We start from the raw sequence: 20,917 nt of genomic DNA on the forward strand, positions 1-20,917 counted from the left end.
GCTCCCCACACCATGATGCCGGGTGTTGGCCCTGTGTGCCTCGGTCGTATGCAGTCCTGATTGTGGCGCTCACCTGCACGGCGCCAAACACGCATACGACCATCATTGGCACCAAGGCAGAAGCGACTCTCATCGCTGAAGACGACACGTCTCCATTCGTCCCTCCATTCACGCCTGTCGCGACACCACTGGAGGCGGGCTGCACGATGTTGGGGCGTGAGCGGAAGACGGCCTAACGGTGTGCGGGACCGTAGCCCAGCTTCATGGAGACGGTTGCGAATGGTCCTCGCCGATACCCCAGGAGCAACAGTGTCCCTAATTTGCTGGGAAGTGGCGGTGCGGTCCCCTACGGCACTGCGTAGGATCCTACGGTCTTGGCGTGCATCCGTGCGTCGCTGCGGTCCGGTCCCAGGTCGACGGGCACGTGCACCTTCCGCCGACCACTGGCGACAACATCGATGTACTGTGGAGACCTCACGCCCCACGTGTTGGGCAATTCGGCGGTACGTCCACCCGGCCTCCCGCATGCCCACTATACGCCCTCGCTCAAAGTCCGTCAACTGCACATACGGTTCACGTCCACGCTGTCGCGGCATGCTACCAGTGTTAAAGACTGCGATGGAGCTCCGTATGCCACGGCAAACTGGCTGACACTGACGGCGGCGGTGCACAAATGCTGCGCAGCTAGCGCCATTCGACGGCCAACACCGCGGTTCCTGGTGTGTCCGCTGTGCCGTGCGTGTGATCATTGCTTGTACAGCCCTCTCGCAGTGTCCGGAGCAAGTATGGTGGGTCTGACACACCGGTGTCAATGTGTTCTTTTTTCCATTTCCAGGAGTGTACGTTTCTACTATTTAACAAATCAAAAAGTTTGTCTACTTTTATGATAAAAGGAACAGTTGCAGCTGATCGCTGAAAATCTCTATGTCGATGTGACTAAAGAAATTCAGTAGCATCTGCTACACTTGAACTCAGAGTTTGAGCAGCAAGAGAGACATTCATCTTCTGATTGTGGAACTTAACATGCTGGTTGGTGACTGAATTAGCGAACTTCAAGCTTTCACTCTCCTGTAGTTCATTGAAATTAACTATGTAGCTCCACTGTACTTCACCATCAACTGTCTACAAAATCTGTTTGTCAGCCAAAGTATTTCTTGTTAATTTAAGCATGTGGCAAAGGTTCAAAACTACATAAACGTTGCAGTCAGTTGAAGCATGCTTAAAATACGAAATAATATTATCAGGTTCATAGCTGCAGCCCACGTTTTTCAAAGCTTGCAGGTTTACAACTGGGCCATACAAGTAATGGACCGTACAAGTACACCAACTTCATGTAATTTTAGGAGGCGTGTATGGATTAATTCAGCTAAAAGTCAGCTTGAATACTATTTACAAAAAAATATACATCTGGACATTTAAATTTTTTCCTGTAGCAAACAATTTGGAATACTAATGCTTCTCTAGCTAGTTCATTCGAATCTACTGGCTTAATGCCACTAAAATTTACACATACACTGTCAACTTTTCTACTATTGTCCTATAACATTTGTTTATGAATCATCATACTGTCAAAAATTAAAACACATTCTCTTAAACAGAGTTTTTACTCTACATTTTCTTTTAAGAAGCTGAACACTTCAGTGATGAAACCAGACTCACAGTTGACAGATGAGATCCAAGATCTGATGCAGTTTGGATGAGGCAAACTAAATAATGATCTAACATATGTACACTCCTGGAAATGGAAATAAGAACACCGTGAATTCATTGTCCCAGGAAGGGGAAACTTTATTGACACATTCCTGGGGTCGGATACATCACATGATCACACTGACAGAACCACAGGCACATAGACACAGGCAACAGAGCATGCACAATGTCGGCACTAGTACAGTGTATATCCACCTTTCGCAGCAATGCAGGCTGCTATTCTCCCATGGAGACGATCGTAGAGATGCTGGATGTAGTCCTGTGGAACGGCTTGCCATGCCATTTCCACCTGGCGCCTCAGTTGGACCAGCGTTCGTGCTGGACGTGCAGACCGCGTGAGACGACGCTTCATCCAGTCCCAAACATGCTCAATGGGGGACAGATCCGGAGATCTTGCTGGCCAGGGTAGTTGACTTACACCTTCTAGAGCACGCTGGGTGGCACGGGATACATGCGGACGTGCATTGTCCTGTTGGAACAGCAAGTTCCCTTGCCGGTCTAGGAATGGTAGAACGATGGGTTCGATGACGGTTTGGATGTACCGTGCACTATTCAGTGTCCCCTCGACGATCACCAGTGGTGTACGGCCAGTGTAGGAGATCGCTCCCCACACCATGATGCCGGGTGTTGGCCCTGTGTGCCTCGGTCGTATGCAGTCCTGATTGTGGCGCTCACCTGCACGGCGCCAAACACGCATACGACCATCATTGGCACCAAGGCAGAAGCGACTCTCATCGCTGAAGACGACACGTCTCCATTCGTCCCTCCATTCACGCCTGTCGCGACACCACTGGAGGCGGGCTGCACGATGTTGGGGCGTGAGCGGAAGACGGCCTAACAGTGTGCGGGACCGTAGCCCAGCTTCATGGAGACGGTTGCGAATGGTCCTCGCCGATACCCCAGGAGCAACAGTGTCCCTAATTTGCTGGGAAGTGGCGGTGCGGTCCCCTACGGCACTGCGTAGGATCCTACGGTCTTGGCGTGCATCCGTGCGTCGCTGCGGTCCGGTCCCAGGTCGACGGGCACGTGCACCTTCCGCCGACCACTGGCGACAACATCGATGTACTGTGGAGACCTCACGCCCCACGTGTTGAGCAATTCGGCGGTACGTCCACCCGGCCTCCCGCATGCCCACTATACGCCCTCGCTCAAAGTCCGTCAACTGCACATACGGTTCACGTCCACGCTGTCGCGGCATGCTACCAGTGTTAAAGACTGCGATGGAGCTCCGTATGCCACGGCAAACTGGCTGACACTGACGGCGGCGGTGCACAAATGCTGCGCAGCTAGCGCCATTCGACGGCCAACACCGCGGTTCCTGGTGTGTCCGCTGTGCCGTGCGTGTGATCATTGCTTGTACAGCCCTCTCGCAGTGTCCGGAGCAAGTATGGTGGGTCTGACACACCGGTGTCAATGTGTTCTTTTTTCCATTTCCAGGAGTGTATATGCTTTAGGTGAATAAAAATGTAGTGTCAGAGTGAACTGTTTAATAATATCTGAGTATCTTCTAGCTTCTTGTCACACATGGAGTTTTTCAATTCGTTAACGTGATCAGCTGTGCCATTGTCGAAATCTTTTTGTTTCGTCAGCCTACAGCCATTTGCAATCTTCTTATCTTCTTTCTTAAATTTGTTTTTGTTGGTGAAGGGAGGTTTGCCTGAATTCCTTTATTTTCAGAAACTGCTTCAGGAGACTTTCCAATTGTACACCTGCGTGATTTACATTCTGCAAGAAAGGAGGTCAGTGTAATTTTGCATGCATCACAACAGTTAAAAATTATAAAACTTTCATAAGCAATCTTAAAACAATAATTATAAATACAAGCCTCATGACTTTTATTTTGTTTAGACCTATACAATTATAATTCAGAGCTTGTAATACATTCCACTTGCTTGAGTACTAGCAAGTTCTTTACGAACCAACTGTCGCCTTGCAGTCATCTTTTTCTGCATATGTTTCGGAAAATCAAAGACGGATGAGATGCCATCTTCTTTTAACAGTCTAAATGATGCTCCTGGCCTCACTTGACAGCAATTTTCGGTAAAGTGTCTGCTGCATATCGTACTGTACGCAGTAGGTGACCACTTGTCTCTACGAATTGCTTGCACCCATAATTTCAGAATTTCCGTACGAGAAGATGGAAACCTGCATAAACAAGAGGCAAATTCAGAACTGAATCCAAGAAATATCGTCTGCAGTACTGCAATTTATAGATGAAATACAGTTCGGCAGAAACACTAGTTCTGAACAAAAATATAACTTACCTATGAAACTGAACTCCACTGCCTTTCCTCTGGAGTTCTTTACAACCATAAGCTACACAATATTTCACCATTATAGCTTCACAAATTTAATAAATCGTTCACGAATGAATGATTATCGAAGAACGAAAAGCACAAAACAACACGACCCATATGTACGGAGTTGCCAACCTAACAAAAATTGATCGTCATGATTTCCAAGGGCCCAAAGTACAGCAGTTGTGTATCCTGTTTTTATTTAGATCACTGAACGGAGTACATGTGGCGTGCACATGGGACTTTTTTAGGTTAGAGAACCCTTCCTTTGGGATCAAAGACGAATTGCCTGTTAAATCAGCTACAGCGACCTCAGAGAATCTTGGTCCTCGTAGATCAGAGATTAATATGATTTTAGTAAACTGCAGGAGCATCCAAGGAAAGGTCCAGGAATTTGTATAGCTTACTGAAGGCTGTAATGCACAAATAGTATTGGGAACAGAAAGCTGGGTGAAATCAGACATCAATGACAACGAAATCCTAAGTTCAGATTGGAATGTTTATCGTAAGGATAGGTTAGTCGCCTATGGTGGCGGCGTGTTTATTGCAGTAAAATGTTCCATAAAATCTAGCGAGGTTATCACGGATTCCGAATGTGAGCTAATCTGGGTGAAACTGAGTATCGAAGAACGGTCAAAAATGGTGATCGGATGCTTCTATAGTACCTGCAGTTGTAGAACGCTTCAGACAAAACTTGCAGAATATCATTAGTAATTTTCCTGATCATGCCGTTGTAAAGGGGGTGACTTCAACCTACCAGGTATAGATTGTGAGGGTTATGCCATCAAAACTGGTGCCAGAGACAGGGATTTCGTATCTCATCGTTCTCGATGTCTTGTCCGAAAATGACCTTGAGCAGATAGACAACCAACTAGAGAGGGTAACATCTTAGACCTCCTGGCAACAAACAGACCTGAACTTATCGAATCAGTTGACGTGGAGGAAGGAATCAGTGATCATAAGGCTGTGACAGCATCTATGACGACAGGTCATACAAGGAATGTTAAGAAAGGTAGGAAGATATGTTTGCTCAGCAAGGGTGACAGGATACAAATTTCAGAACAACGCAGCAGTCAGCATCAAATATTCGGTGACGAGGACGAAGATGTGGAGAAGAAATGGAAAAAATTCAAAGGCATCGTTCAATATGCCCTAGACAAGTATGTTCCGAGTAAGGGATGGTATTGGAAAGATCCACCATGGTTTAATAGCCGTTTGAAAAGCGCTACGTAAACAAAGAGCACTTCATTTCAGTTTCAAGAGTAGTAAAAACCTAGCTGACTAGCTAACAAAAGCCGAACGAAGCGAAAATGAGCGTAAGGAGAACAATGAGAGAATCGTTCAACCGACCTGAGTAAAAACCCTAAAAGATTTTGGTCGTATGCAAAATCAGTAAGTGGGGCAAAATCATCTGTTCATTCTCTCAGCGACCATACCGGAACCGAAACGGAAGATAATAGAGAGAAGGCCGAAATACTGAATTCGGTCTTCCGAAGCTGTTTCACTGCGGAAGATCGTAACACTATCCCTCCTTTAGATCGTCATGCGAACGTCGAAATGGCAAATACTGAGATAACCGATCGCGGAATTGAAAAGCCGCTACAATCGCTTGGTAGTGGAAAGGCGTCAGGACCAGATGAGCTTCCTATAAGATTCTATAAAGATTATGCGAAAGAACTTGCTCCCCTTCTAGCAGTAATTTACTGTAGATCGCTTGAGCAACGAATGGTACCTAATGACTGGAAAAAAAACGCAGGTCATTCTCGTTTTTGAGAAAGGCTGTAAGACAGATCCACACAATTATAGACCTATATCGTTGACGTCAATCTGTTGCAGAATTATGGAACATGTTTAATGCTCAAGAGTTACGACGTTTTTAGAAAATGAACATCTCCTCTATAAAAATCAACATGGATTCCGCAAACAGAGATCCTGCGAAACTCAGCTCGCTCTGTTCCTCCATGAGATCCACAGCGCAGTGGACAAGGACGCTCAGGTTGATGCCGTGTTCCTTGATTTCGGAAAGGTATTTGACACCGTCCCGCATTGCCATTTAAGGAAAAAAAAATACGACCTTACCGAGTATCTGTGCAGACTTGCCATTGGATTCAAGACTTTCTTGCAGATAGAACTCAACACGTCACTGTTAACGGAACAAAATCGACAGATGTAAAGGTAATAACCGGAGTACCACAGGGAAGTGAGACAGGACCGTTGCTGTTTACTATATATATAAATGATCTAGTACAAAGTGTCGGTTGCTTTTAAAGGATAATCGCAGATGATGCAGTTGTCCATACCAAAGTAGAAACGCCAGAACATAGTATGAATTTGCAGAACGACTTGCAGAGAATTGATGATTGATGCAGGCTCTGGCATTTGACCCTGAACGTAAATAGATGTAACATATTGCGCGTACATAGGAAAAGAAATCCACTACTGCACAGCTCCACTATTGATGACAAACAGTCGGAGACAGCGTCTCTAGGCGTAACTATCCAGAGCGACCTTAAGTGGAATGACATATAAAACAGATGGTGGGAAAATCAGACACGAGACTCAGATTCATCGGAAGAATGTTAAGGAAATGTAACTCATCCATGAAAGAAGTGGCTTATAAGGCGCTTGTTCGCCCGATTCTTGAGTATTGTTCATCTGTCTGGGATCCCTATCAGGTAGGACTGATAGAGGAGATAGAGAAGATCCAACGAAGAGAGGCGCGTTTCGTCACGGAATTGTTTAGCTGGCGAGAGAGCGCTACAGAGATTCTAAACAAACTCCACTGGCAGACGTTACAAGAGAGGCGTTTTGCGTCACGGAGAGAGTTACTATTGAAATTTCGGGACAACACTTTTCAGTAGGAGTCGGACAACATTACTTCCCCCCACATACATCTCGCGTATTGACCACGAGGAGAAAATTCGAGAAATTAGAGCCAATACGGCGGCTTACCGACAATCATTCTTCTCACGCACTATTCGCGAGTGGAACAGGGTTGGAGGGATCAGATAGTGGTACCGAAGGTACCCTCCGCCATACACCATTAGGTGGCTTGCGGAGTATGATGTAGATGTAGCTGTCATTAAAGAGAATCTTACACCGGACGCGTTTGGCCATATTTATAAAGCATCTTCCGTGGTTATTTTGCAGACAGGATACCTATGTTTGTATCCAATTTGCAGAATAACCAAAGAACAAGCTTTATAAATAAAGACGAAACGCGTATGATGTAAAATTCTCTTTAGTTAAATTTCAGTAAGCTCAAGACGGAAAAAGAAATAACTGATTTTTCACAGCTGTTGCGGAAGATGGGCAAGCAAACAAACGTATTCCTGCTAATTGTCGCAACGTGGATTTAGTATTGTGAAGAATCGGAGGTAGACTTTTCATAGAAATGTAATATATTCGCTAACAAATGGAAAGTATTGTCCTCAGTCTTTAAGTACACTTTAAAACACACACACACACACACACACACACACACTTAACTTTCAAACAAAATTATTTTTGAATCGGAATTTTATGTGCCCATCTGAGGGTCGTCCGTAAAAAAAGGCTCCTACGGCCCTGCAGTTGCGAGTAATGCTGTTACACGGGATCCGGCAACAATGTGTAGCTTGGTTCTCCCTGTCCTACTTCCCGTGCCGGCGAGCAGTCTGCGATGCTCAGTCTCGGCTTGGCAGCCTTTAGAGATGGAGCTCCCACTCTCAGCTCACGCCAGGTGCGAACTACGCTCTGTGATTCTTTTTTGTGAGCGAAAAAGACATTCATTCCGAACTGTGTGAAGTCTACGGAGAAACATATATGAGCATACAACATGTGCGCAAATGGTGCAGAGAATTCAAAGACAGACATCCATGATGAGCAGCGTTCTGGACTGCCATCGAAGAAACGATTGCGGAATTGGAAGAAACAATGTTGAAAGATCAAAGGGTGAAGGTTTGAGAGCTCTGGCAGATGATCCCCGATGTCAGTAAGACCAGAATTAACAAAATTTTGACAAACATTTAGAGTATGCCAAAGTTTGTGCAAGGTGGGTTCCAAGAATGCTTACGGAAGACTACTAACGGAAACGTGTGGAAGCGGCACGCGAGTATCTTCAGTGCTACGCAACTGATGGCGAGGAATTCTTGGACTCTATTATCACTGGGGACGAGACCTGGGCCCACTACACAATACCGGAAACAAAACAGCAGTCCCATCAGTGGGAACATCCAACTTCACCGAAGATGTGCAAGTTTAAACGAACACTGTCTGCCTGCAAAATAATGATGGGCGTATTTTGGGACAGGAAGGGCTTATTGTTCTGCAAATTCCTGCCTGCCTGTACAACAATCAATGCGGAGTGCTGCTGTGAAACACCGAAGAACCTTCTCAGCGCGATCCAAAAAGAGAGGAGAGGCATGCTCACAAAAGGAGTGCGTTTCCATCAGGAGGACGCTCGTCCGTACACCGCCAGTGCCACAACCAATCTCATCAACAAATTTGGATTGGATACTGTCGCACACACGCAGACATAGCTCCAAGTGATTTCCATTTCTTCGCAGAACTGAACTACCTGTACGTAAAGGGAAGTCGTTGTTTAGCTTTGTTACAAAAATTTCGAAAAGTACTTGACCAATTTACTTCAGATGCTGACACAAACTCTAATGAACTTTCAGTCGGACATAAGCAACATATTTTTTTAAATATATACAGTGTATATATAATTTATATACACTGTTTAATGGGGTAACGTTATTAGCAAAAATCTCGAAAACTTCTTGACCCAATCTCTTCAACATTTTTACATGATACTCTAATAAAGCTTCGGCAGACATAGGTTGCATATTTTAATGTATTTGGTGTATAATCTGTACCACTATATGAATACAAGTGTTTATTTAACGTTGCTACTAAAAATCTCGAAAAGTACATGACAGATTTTCTTCAGATTTTCACAGGGTACTCTAAAAAACATCCGGATGGAATACGTTATATATGTTTTAATATATATGGTATATAAATGTACATGTGTACTATATAAAGGAGAAAAGTTGCTAGCAAAAATCTCGAGAATTCCTTGACCCATTTACTTCAAGTTTTACACGCCATTCTAATAAAAATTCGGACGAACATAGGCTATGTATTTTAATATATATATAATGAATAATTATGTTATAAGCATATAACAGAGAAAAGTTTCTAGCAAAACTCTAGGATAGTTCTTAACCGATTTACTTCAAAATTATACAGGGTGGTCCATTGATCGTGTCTGGGCCAAATATCTCACGAAATAAGCGTCAAACGATAAAACTACAAAGAAAGAAACTTGTCTAGCTTGAAGGGCGAAACTAGATGGCGCTATGTTTGGCCCGCTAGATTGCGCTGCCATAGGTCAAACGGGTATCAACTGCGTTTTTTTAAATAGGAACTCCCATTTTTTATTACATATTTGTGTAGTACGTAAAGAAATATGAATGTTTTAGTTGGACCACTTTTTTCGCTTTGTGATAGATGGCGCTGTAATAGTCACAAAGGTATAAGTGCGTGGTATCACGTAACATTCCGCCAGTGCGGACGGTATTTGCTTCGTGATACATTATCCGCGTTCAAATGGACCGTTTACCAATTGCGGAAATGGTCGATATCGTGTTGATGTGTGGCTATTGTGATCAAAATGCCCAACGGGCGTGTGCTATGTATGCTGCTCGGTATCCTGGACGACATCATCCAAGTGTCCGGACCGTTCGCCGGATAGTTACGTTATTTAATGAAACAGGAAGCGTTCAGCCACATGTGAAACGTAAACCACGACCTGCAACAAATGATGATGCCCAAGCAGGTGTTTCAGCTGCTGTCGCGGCTAATTCGCACATCAGTAGCAGACAAATTACGCGAGAATCGGGAATCTCAAAAACGTCGGTGTTGAGAATGCTACATCAACATCGATTGGTTACAGTTCTCCTAAAATGTTATGTACGAAAACTGCAAAGTGATGCTGCATATCCATGCAAAATTTTGTTTAAGGACGGACTATCGTTTACAAATCATGAGCACGTTAGTGTGCGCAGTATGCACTATACGTCAGCTGAAATCGCAGCCTGACTGAAAGAAGTGAATAAAAACAACGCTTTTGGTCTAGCAACACTTAGCGCTTTTTCAAGACCCACTTCATTGGTCCCTGTTTTGTTCATGAGAATGTAACTACAGTCGATTGTCTTGAGTCCCTAGCTGGCCGCGGTGGTCTCGCGGTTCTAGGCGCGCAGTCCGGAACCGTGCGACTGCTACGGTCGCAGGTTCGAATCCTGCCTCGGGCATGGATGTGTGTGATGTCCTTAGGTTAGTTAGGTTCAAGTAGTTCTAAGTTCTAGGGGACTGATGACCACAGCAGTTGAGTCCCATAGTGCTCAGAGCCATTTGAACCATTTTTTTTCTTGAGTCCCTAAGATATGCTGCTGCCGCAGTTATTGAAAGACGTACCTCTGGACAAAGGCAATCGGTGTGCCACTAACAAGACGCATGTCCCTTTCTTTCTGCAAATGTAGTGACAGACCCTGAGGCGTCGCGCCTTTACGTCATGCCTGTTGAGACAGGCGTGGGGAGTGAGTCACGCGCAGGACAGGTGGCGTGAGATGCCGGTGTGTATGTAGTTTCTGTGCGATCTGATAGAGGTCCCTAGCTGAAGGACACTGTCCTGCATTTTTATTTGCAGTTCTCTTTGTTTAATTTTCGAATTGTTTATTAATTACTATTATAATTGTGTTTCGTTATGAGAGTGAATGAAGGTGTGACACTATCGATGTAATTTTTGAAGAACTCTGTTATACCCACCTTCCAGGTTGCTTCTGGAGCTTCAATTCATAAGGGTCTGTAAGTCGTAGGCATATGCCATAAGCCACTACTCGTACGATCTCTTAGTCATCCTGTAGCTTTCCTGATAGCGGGTCAAGTACTAGACTTCAGAAAACAGGGCCGCTTATGGATCACCGTGGGCACTCTTTCGAAAAATTTTTTTTATTAGAGTCTCTCCTGGGCACTACAATGATGCTTCTCTTTTTCCACAGTAGTTCTCAAAGCTGTTGTGAATGTTCGAGGACAGGCGGTGAAAAAATGCTGCCACCATAAGTGATCAAAAGCCCCAGCAATGTCTACCATAATGGCTACGACATATTTATGTGGATAGTTTTTCACAAGTCTTATCGCCTCATTTACAGCATATTCTGTTGACTTCCCACTTCTGAAACCATACTGTTGCGAATTCATTTTCCTCTGTTGTCTACCGCATAGCAGCTTCTGCAGAACCTTTCCTAAGATATCAAGAAGGAAAATCGATCTGTAGGACTTTGGACCTCGGACATCCTTGTCCTCACAGACGTATGTGGAACCTCTTCTCCAACGGAGGGACAGTGATTTGCGGAGCTGTTATCTTGGTACTAGTTGATCAAGTCCCATACATATTATGTCGTTCTTAGGAGCTTCTTTCAAATGCCACTGAAAAACCTATACAGTTACAGTACAAAAAGAAAGTAGGTGTAATTTTACGACCATAAAAGATAAAAATTATTTGCCATATTCTCCATTATAAATTAGTGAAAATCGCACCTCGATATTCATTCTGGATATACACTCCTGGAAATTGAAATAAGAACACCGTGAAGTCATTGTCCCAGGAAGGGGAAACTTTATTGACACATTCCTGGGGTCAGATACATCACATGATCACACTGACAGAACCACAGGCACATAGACACAGGCAACAGAGCATACACAATGTGGGCACTAGTACAGTGTATATCCACCTTTCGCAGCAATGCAGGCTGCTATTCTCCCATGGAGACGATCGTAGAGATGCTGGATGTAGTCCTGTGGAACGGCTTGCCATGCCATTTCCACCTGGCGCCTCAGTTGAACCAGCGTTCGTGCTGGACGTGCAGACCGCGTGAGACGACGCTTCATCCAGTCCCAAACATGCTCAATGGGGGACAGATCCGGAGATCTTGCTGGCCAGGGTAGTTGACTTACACCTTCTAGAGCACGTTGGGTGGCACGGGATACATGCGGACGTGCATTGTCCTGTTGGAACAGCAAGTTCCCTTGCCGGTCTAGGAATGGTAGAACGATGGGTTCGATGACGGTTTGGATGTACCGTGCACTATTCAGTGTCCCCTCGACGATCACCAGTGGTGTACGGCCAGTGTAGGAGATCGCTCCCCACACCATGATGCCGGGTGTTGGCCCTGTGTGCCTCGGTCGTATGCAGTCCTGATTGTGGCGCTCACCTGCACGGCGCCAAACGCGCATACGACCATCATTGGCACCAAGGCAGAAGCGACTCTCATCGCTGAAGACGACACGTCTCCATTCGTCCCTCCATTCACGCCTGTCGCGACACCACTGGAGGCGGGCTGCACGATGTTGGGGCGTGAGCGGAAGACGGCCTAACGGTGTGCGGGACCGTAGCCCAGCTTCATGGAGACGGTTGCGAATGGTCCTCGCCGATACCCCAGGAGCAACAGTGTCCCTAATTTGCTGGGAAGTGGCGGTGCGGTCCCCTACGGCACTGCGTAGGATCCTACGGTCTTGGCGTGCATCCGTGCGTCGCTGCGGTCCGGTCCCAGGTCGACGGGCACGTGCACCTTCCGCCGACCACTGGCGACAACATCGATGTACTGTGGAGACCTCACGCCCCACGTGTTGAGCAATTCGGCGGTACGTCCACCCGGCCTCCCGCATGCCCACTATACGCCCTCGCTCAAAGTCCGTCAACTGCACATACGGTTCACGTCCACGCTGTCGCGGCATGCTACCAGTGTTAAAGACTGCGATGGAGCTCCGTATGCCACGGCAAACTGGCTGACACTGACGGCGGCGGTGCACAAATGCTGCGCAGCTAGCGCCATTCGACGGCCAACACCGCGGTTCCTGGTATGTCCGCTGTGCCGTGCGTGTGATCATTGCTTGTACAGCCCTCTCGCAGTGTCCGGAGCAAGTATGGTGGGTCTGACACACCGATGTCAATGTGTTCTTTTTTCCATTTCCAGGAGTGTATTTGATGTGACCTGTCTTAGCTGCCTCACGCTAATACAGCCTATGGAGAACCAGAAATCCACCGACAAACTTTCAGAGATGGTAATATGAACCAAAAAAAGAGAAAACGTCTAGTGAAGATGGGCTCTAAGATGCATGAGCTATGAGCACTTTTTCAGTAGAGGAGATGTATTTCACAGTAACGAAGGTAAACAATTGATCATAGCTATTAAGGTACGCATTTTAGAGCCCCTGTTGACTGCGTATTTTTCTTGTTTTGGTCCATACCACCATCTCTAAATGTTCGCCGGAAGAGTATATCTGAACTTACTCGAACAAAAATAAATAATCTATGAATTAGTTCTTGTTACGCAAGTACGATTAACAGTTATCAAATGTTAAGTGGAACTATTTATTTGTGTTCAAGGATTCCAGAATATTCTCGAATGTATTTTCGAGTTCGTTATTCGAAACACATCTAGTTACCTGCATAGTTAACACATGACACATTCAGGTGAGACCTGCCGTAGTGCTGGCTGTGGTCGGTTGCTGCTTGTATACCGTCGAAAGATGAGTTACTGATATAAACTGTGTCGTGTTCTGGTTAGACATTAATGAACATTCCAAGTGCACCACTCACATAATGTGCCATATACACGTATAGTCAACGCGGTCAAATCTATACTACTCTATACCGTTCTGTACTACTCTATACTACTCTATATACGTAAAGAGAAGTAGTTGTTTAGATTTGTTACAAAAATATATAATAATAATGCATTGGGTATATAAAATATATAATAGAAAAAAATTTCTAACAAAAATATAGAAAAGCTCATGAACGATTTACTCCAAATTTTTACACGATACTCTAATGAACATTCAGACTGGCATAAATATGTATGGGAAACGGAAACGTTGTTAGCTAAAATCTCGAGAACTTCTTGACCGAATTATTACAAATTTTGAAACCATTCTGTAATAAACATTCAGATGCTAATAGGCTACATATTTTTAATATATATAAAGAGAAAACGAAGTTAGCAAAAATCTCGAAACGTTCTTGACCGACTTATTTCAAAATTTTTCCCGATACTCTAATAAACATTCAGACTAACACGGTTTATATATACAATTTTTAAACAGCAGTGTACAGGTTTTCTGTTGAAATAGATTGTGAGGAAGAAAATGTTGCGCTATACTGTGATGTGAGAATGTGCGGTTTAGTTTTCTTTCTCGCACACAGGTTTAACTACAATAACAGGGCATTTAAATCATTAGCCAAATTGTTTCTCCCATATATATGTGCTGTTTTCTTTTCTTCCTTGGAGTCTGTTTTAACAGAAAAGTATTTGTGGCTAATGGGCTTGTGGTTAGAATACTACTGGGGAATCTGAATCGTCCGAAGCTTTGGATTCCTACCTGTATGCTTATTAAAACTATGTGAAATTCGGCCATTGAAGGTACTATCTTCACAGATCTAACAGCTGGAGCGGTGTCTTATACGCCATATAGCAATCTTCCCAACCGATTATTTATTATTTATTTCATTTTAAGGGTTCGTTGACTATAATAATAAACAAGACTGAATGTCAGCGAAAGGGTGAAGAAGAAATGAACAGAGAAGGGCTGTGGACGGGAAGAGGGGTGGGGGGGGGGGAATTGGCATAGTGACATAGAGAGAAGGAAGGAGAAGATGGGCAGAGAGTGCATGAAGGAAAAAGTGGAAATAGATAGGGGGAGGAGGAGATGGACAGAGAGAGGCGGCACGAGCTGATGGTTGGAGAGAGTGGGAGGAGGCGGCGATAAGCAGAGAGAGGAGAGAGGAGGAGTTTGGCATAGAGCGGTGGGGGAGGGGGGGGGAGGGAGGTGAGAAGGAAATTGGGACGTATATCAAATTCCCATGCATATGTAGCAGTTGCGAAGCATTGTCGGGTTCGCTACTATCATAATAGTCTCAGTACCAATATAATGATAAAGTACGAGAGGCGTTTACAGTATTGTAGTCGTATTGAATGAATATCATTTTACATTTTCAAACATATAAGTCATAACATTTTCATAACATTTTGCTACATGTATCAGACGTTGGTGTTTAGGTGAGACAACATATTTGGCTCGGCCACTAAGATCCAGTGAAGAAATTTTTTGTCTAACCTGTTACCTATCATTTAAACACAGGCTGTATTCATTTGTACTCAGATTATTTCTAGCAATAGCCTTTTTCTTTTACTTTACGTTGGTATCTAATGATAAGTAAAGAAGAAACTCAAGAATTTACAGACAGCAGGCAGTCCATCACGAACGTAAAAAACTTCCAATAGTCAAAAACAATCCTGGTCGTATCTCGACCAGCCGGGTGATGTTGCTCGCAATATTGCTGAGGATCGATCGAGAAAACCAGGGCCCTCACCAAAACGTGAGATTCACAGCTACTGCTGGCCCTTGGTTTACCTGTTGATGTTCAGCAGGGATATAGTCAGGTGCGCCTTGCCCCAGCAAAGTCGGAAACGAAAACTGTATTCCGGTGATCTCAGATTTTCCAGGATGTGTTGGCTTCTTCTTCTTCTTCTTCTTGATTCCCTTCTTGGACTTTGGGCACGATATATTGGTGTTTTACTACTCTGTTTTCTAGTTACGACGATTTCGACTAAGGGGCAGTAATGATTCTTCATCCATTTGTATTTTCATGTTTTCGCATGATGGTGGGAGCCTAGTTGTTAGTCTCGAAGTGGCCCCGTCGCTAGTCACTGTAGGAAGTGCGTCACCTGTAGGGACTGGCTCAGTAGGCGTTTGTTCTCAGTGATTTGTGCCAGTGGCGTTAGCGTTACGTATGTAGCTTCGGCACGCCGACACGCTGAAACTGAGGAACAACTTTAGCTGCTGAAAGTAGCGCATTTGTTATAACACCCCACCCGTCACTTATCTGGTTTTGGGGTGTGTTCAACCCAGGTAACTGACTAACAGATCAACAGAGAGTGCAAAACTGCCGTGATATCGGATAACGCAAAGAAAGTAATAAGGTCCTGTGACTCCTGATTGAACTGCGGTGGCAGTGTTGACATTAATTGATTCAGAATTGATCACTTTTAATTCAGAAGGGGTGCACATTGATGTTATATTCAGCTATTGAACACCAGATGAAAATGTTGAACATAAAATTAATTAAGAAAGTGGCTTGGGATTTCAACTACTTCATTGAAAAAAGCGCGATAAATCAAAATTAATTCCTATTGACTGACCCAGGCGTAATGCAAAGTGCGAGAAGAATTCCCCAATACACTGCCCATGAAACCCTCGTGGAAACTTTGCCGACGTGATCCAACAAATTAATCAGTGGCCTAATTCAAGCCGGAGCAGGTGCAATATCACCGAATTCAGCGTGGCGGGGCGTCGTCATTGTGAGGACGTCAGCCGGCCTCGTGGTGCTGCAAGGCTTTGCTCGTCTATTCACTCCTAGCTATCTTGCTCAGTATATAGCTGAACCAAAACTTTCTATCTCCAAGCTCAATCGTTCCATTTGCTAAGTCCTAAACTGCAGAGATGCTCACTCTTTCTCAGGCAAGATGAGTAAAGAACGTCACGTCCACACTCTAGGCAAGCTGGGAACGGAAGACCCCTACAAAGACTTCTCCCAGTCCGCTCTTCGCCTAGGTATCCCCTCCAGCAAAATCACTTACGCCAATTGCAGCACAAGTCGCGTTAATTATGCGGCGGTTCCCAGCGCCGACCAATGCCTGCTCTGGGAAGTGAACAAATTCCCACAAAATTTCCCTTCCTCTCAACTTCTGCTGCTTAGCTCTTCCCAGGCCACCCATCAAGGTTAGCGTATGCACAAAACACCAATTTTTCTGGAATTCTGACTCCCAGGAGAGTACTTCAAATTCCTTGGTCCTACATTCCCATTGGAGGCTGGCGTATTTCATTCTGTCGCTCTTCACCAGATTTACTTCAGACTCTGCGGACCGTGAATTCAGCATGAAGTTGCTATAGTCACGAACACGCACATTTTGGCCTCTGTTGACCGCTCCACCGTAGCTTTGTGCAGCTTTCTCGCATGTTTCTCTGAAAACGGGATGACAGACATTTATCAACAGGCGTACAAGTTCTCCGTCTGCTTCCCAGTACACCACCATGGGGTCAACCACCTACTCACTGTCACTCATCTTAAAGCAGCTGGAGGCCGTGCCCCGTTACCGATTTCTCAGAGCTTGAGCCGCCTATTGTCACTTCCATTCACCGCTCTCCAGCCGGCCACGGTCAACTCTGAATACTTCCCTGGCATAAACTAGCCTCCAGTAAATCGACGTGTTTCCATAAAGTTTTCATGTCGTGTGAATTACTTTAAAACCATCACCCGACATTAATTATTCCAATACGTCCATACTGTGCCCTCTACAAGATGCATTGTGCCTTGTCAGTCATTTTTGTTCAGCCCTACTGTTCGGTCAACGTGAGTTAGATGATCTTTAATGACTTCATGTAAGGGACATAGTTCTTGCCATCTTACATTGTATTATTTGATGCTTCATACCTTACCGAGCGAAGTGACATGGTGGTTAGACACTAAGACCGCATTCGCGATGACTACAGTTCATATCCCGTTCCGAAAATCCAAATTTAGGTTTTCCATGCTTTTCCTACATAGATTAATGCTGATGTCATAGTGGTTCCTTCGAAATTTTTTCAGTCCGGGCTTGTGCTCCATCTCAAGTGACACTGTCGTTGACGGGACGTTGCACTGTAATCTCCCATCCCGGTCTTCCTTACATCTTAATGACGCACCATAAACTGACCGAAGGTTTCGCCATGTGGTGCAACGTTTCTTCTCGTCTCCTGCCAGTTCAGTGCAGGCCGCATTTTTCACGGCGGCAGAACAAAACCGCCTCTGGCAGTGTGTATATTCATAGTGTCACCACAAGAACTCTTCAGACAGTTTTGAGGAAACTACCGCTATTTGAAATTGAACTAGTTATCTCTTTATTATTAGCTGTCGTTATAATGACATTTCGAATTACGTAACCAGTCTCACATTACTGGTACAGTTTGCATTGAAAAATGTGGTCACTGGGTGGTTTATGTTTGTTCATACAAAATGTGGCTAACATACCGTAATTGTTTTTAAAACTCCAAACAGAGGCACATTTGTATCAGTTTAACGTGGCAGTGTCATATGTCCTGTCACATTTGTCAGGAGAATCGTGAATCAGTTTATTTCTTTCCGTACATAACTTATTTGTATGGTGCCATAGAATTATGCTTCTCATCTCCTAGCTGCATATAAATGAGACAAATTACAAAATAAATAATTTATTAAAAACGCTTATAATGTTTCATTTGTGTTAATACAAGCACAGAAATACAGCAGTAATTTTTTAACTTGTAGAAATGTATAAGACAAAACTATTTTCTCATATCTTTTAAATTTTTTACAAGAGAATAACAAAATTAAAGTCAAGAAATAATTTATCGATACTGACTTCTGTTTCTTACACAAGTCCATTCTTGGAATCAGATGTTTCAAGTTCACCCTGCAGAACACCCTGCGCTGTTGAGGAAGAAATGGCAACGGCATCAGAAGGTCTTCCTGTTTTGCAACTGATAAACATGGCTAGTCTTTCAGCGTTTTTAAAATCAAAGAAATTAGTTGTATGCTCTGTAATTAAATGGAATGTGTTCATAGCTTTAGCTGACTCAGTAATACCGCGTAAATGTTGCAGAACTAAGGCCTACCTTAGCTTTCTTCGTTTCTCTAAAACTACAAAATCTCTGTCACGGCTCAAAAAGCTGTGCGCACTCACTCTTCCTAATATCTCTTCTGAATGTTGTTTTATGAATAAATCTTTCACTGTGCAGACAAGGTGGACTAGCGTTCCCATACTTAAATACGCTACCGGGTGTGCGATAGTTCCTCTCTACAACCCCGAGCTCATTGCAGTCTGCGGTACACCCACTACGTAACAACTATTTGAATAGTGGAAGTATCAAATGCTCACATCATCACAAAACGCGTTTTCATTGATGTGTTCTCGGCACTCTGTTGCATGTCTCTAGACTTTTTCCAAGTGGCAAATCGCGGAGAAAATATCTCAGACATTCATTGCTAGAGGGAACATGTTCTTTGTGCCAAGCCTCTGGAGTTCAAAGTGCCATGCGTCAACGTTTCCTCCGTTTAGCCTGAAATGGTTTGATGATATAACAGCTAAGTCCACGCTCCGATACACTTGATTTGAGACTATAAAGGGAACATTGTAGCACAGTACATTCATTGAAAATTTTGTAACAAAACGATAATGCATCAGAGTACAGTCGCCTGCTGAAAAGTATTACTAACTCTCGGACACTTGTAGCTACACAAGGCACTTAATCAGTGAGTAGGACAGCTGGCTCATTTTTTGTTTGATAAGCGCTCATCAAATGTCCTACAGTTCCTCAATTTGATAATTTAGCTCCTTTAGTGGTACTTCTATAGTTTTAGGAGAATTTTTTACAATTTATTAATAATAAGTAGTTTCTATTTTTTAGTTTTGGTACAGCACATGCGTGTATGTGAGTGGGTGTGAGAACGAATGATCTGTAATTACATTTTACCTTGGCATTGAGTGATCTTAAATCTTTTAACGTCATCTTTTTAAATTTCTAAGTGTTTTTGAAAGGGTGCTAAATCCATTGCCGTTGTCCGCTCACTTCCAACAATCTTAATCATTATTCTCAAAATCATCATCTTTTAGGGTTATCTTAACTAATATTATTACTAGAAGTAGATAGCCGAGGTAATCTCCATATGTTTTTATTATTACCGTTATTCGTTAATTACTGGGCCAGATTTTAATGGGTGATCCACATTTAGGTAAATTGAGGTGTGTGTGTGTGTCTCAGAGGCAAGGTCTTGGTTAATTCTCTATTCGGCTGCTATCACGTTCGTTATCGAATTTCAGTCAAACATCGGGTATAAAACTAAATTATAGAAGCAATATTTGCCGTAGTTGTTTGGGAGCCCCGTAAGCTCGTTCTCGTAGCTGCCGGCAGCTCATTCCGCACCACAGCAGCTGGCTCTGGCTAAGTACGACGTCAAGATGGCACTCGACGATTTTCCTCGGATTTCGGCGGCGATTCACAGCAGTCTGCGCCACCGACGAATTTATCATTTCTCTGGCTGGCCGTTGCGTAATGTCCCGTTAAACGATGGGGATATATTACGGAGAAAAACGGCGTGCGTCGTCGAGAGGTTGTCGCTGGAAAGATTCCCAGCCTAATTACATAAGTCTCTGATCTAAGAGCCTGAAGAAACTGCAAGGTAGGAGTGGGCGGAATATGCCTCACGTCGGCTCAGAGATACTAAAACTTCCGCAATCACGGCTTTTAGTTTGCACGCATCCCCTGTAACCATAAACACGAACATTCATATGAAGCTCGGGCCTGAAATGAAAATCGGTTCTGTAGCTCACACCATCTTAAGGGGCGTCGCTGTTACTGCCAAACATTGCATTTCAGTTTGAGCATTATTTTAATTTGCCCTGAAAGTGTTCGCATTTGCAAAAGTAAAATAAATCTCTTGAGTTATGAGAGACTGGGCAGAAGTTATCGCAGTAACGTGACAGGTAGGCCTACTGTATAAAAATTACAAAAGTGACATAAGATACTGGCAACAGATGTAGCTAAGGCTGTAATTCGATTGAAGAGCAGATATGGCATACCATCTTGGTAGATACAAATTACCTTTACGAGTCTCATGTTCAGCTGTCGACTGTAAACTTAAATCACATGCATCGCACAGTTTGTCGGGGAAGTTATGTATTTTTGGACAAAAACGGAAGAGCTTGTATTACTACACTGACTTCAGTTCCGTTTAGCGTTTAATGGAGGTATCTACACTTTGGAACAGCAGAGAATGCTTCTAA

General features: G+C 44.0%; 1 protein-coding gene across 1 annotated transcript in view; it reads right to left on the reverse strand.

The window, feature by feature from the left end:
* Nucleotides 1-3,780: 3,780 nt before the first annotated feature.
* LOC126236655 (SET domain-containing protein SmydA-8) overlaps nucleotides 3,781-20,917 on the reverse strand; it is a 319,934-nt gene continuing 302,797 nt past the window's right edge. The window contains exon 7 of the mRNA XM_049946122.1: nucleotides 3,781-3,855. Coding sequence (XP_049802079.1) covers nucleotides 3,827-3,855 — 29 coding nt within the window. The 3' untranslated portion in view covers nucleotides 3,781-3,826. The remainder of the gene's footprint in view (nucleotides 3,856-20,917) is intronic.

This window comes from Schistocerca nitens, chromosome 2, assembly GCF_023898315.1.
Source record: "Schistocerca nitens isolate TAMUIC-IGC-003100 chromosome 2, iqSchNite1.1, whole genome shotgun sequence".
NCBI classification, from domain to species: Eukaryota; Metazoa; Arthropoda; class Insecta; order Orthoptera; family Acrididae; genus Schistocerca; species Schistocerca nitens.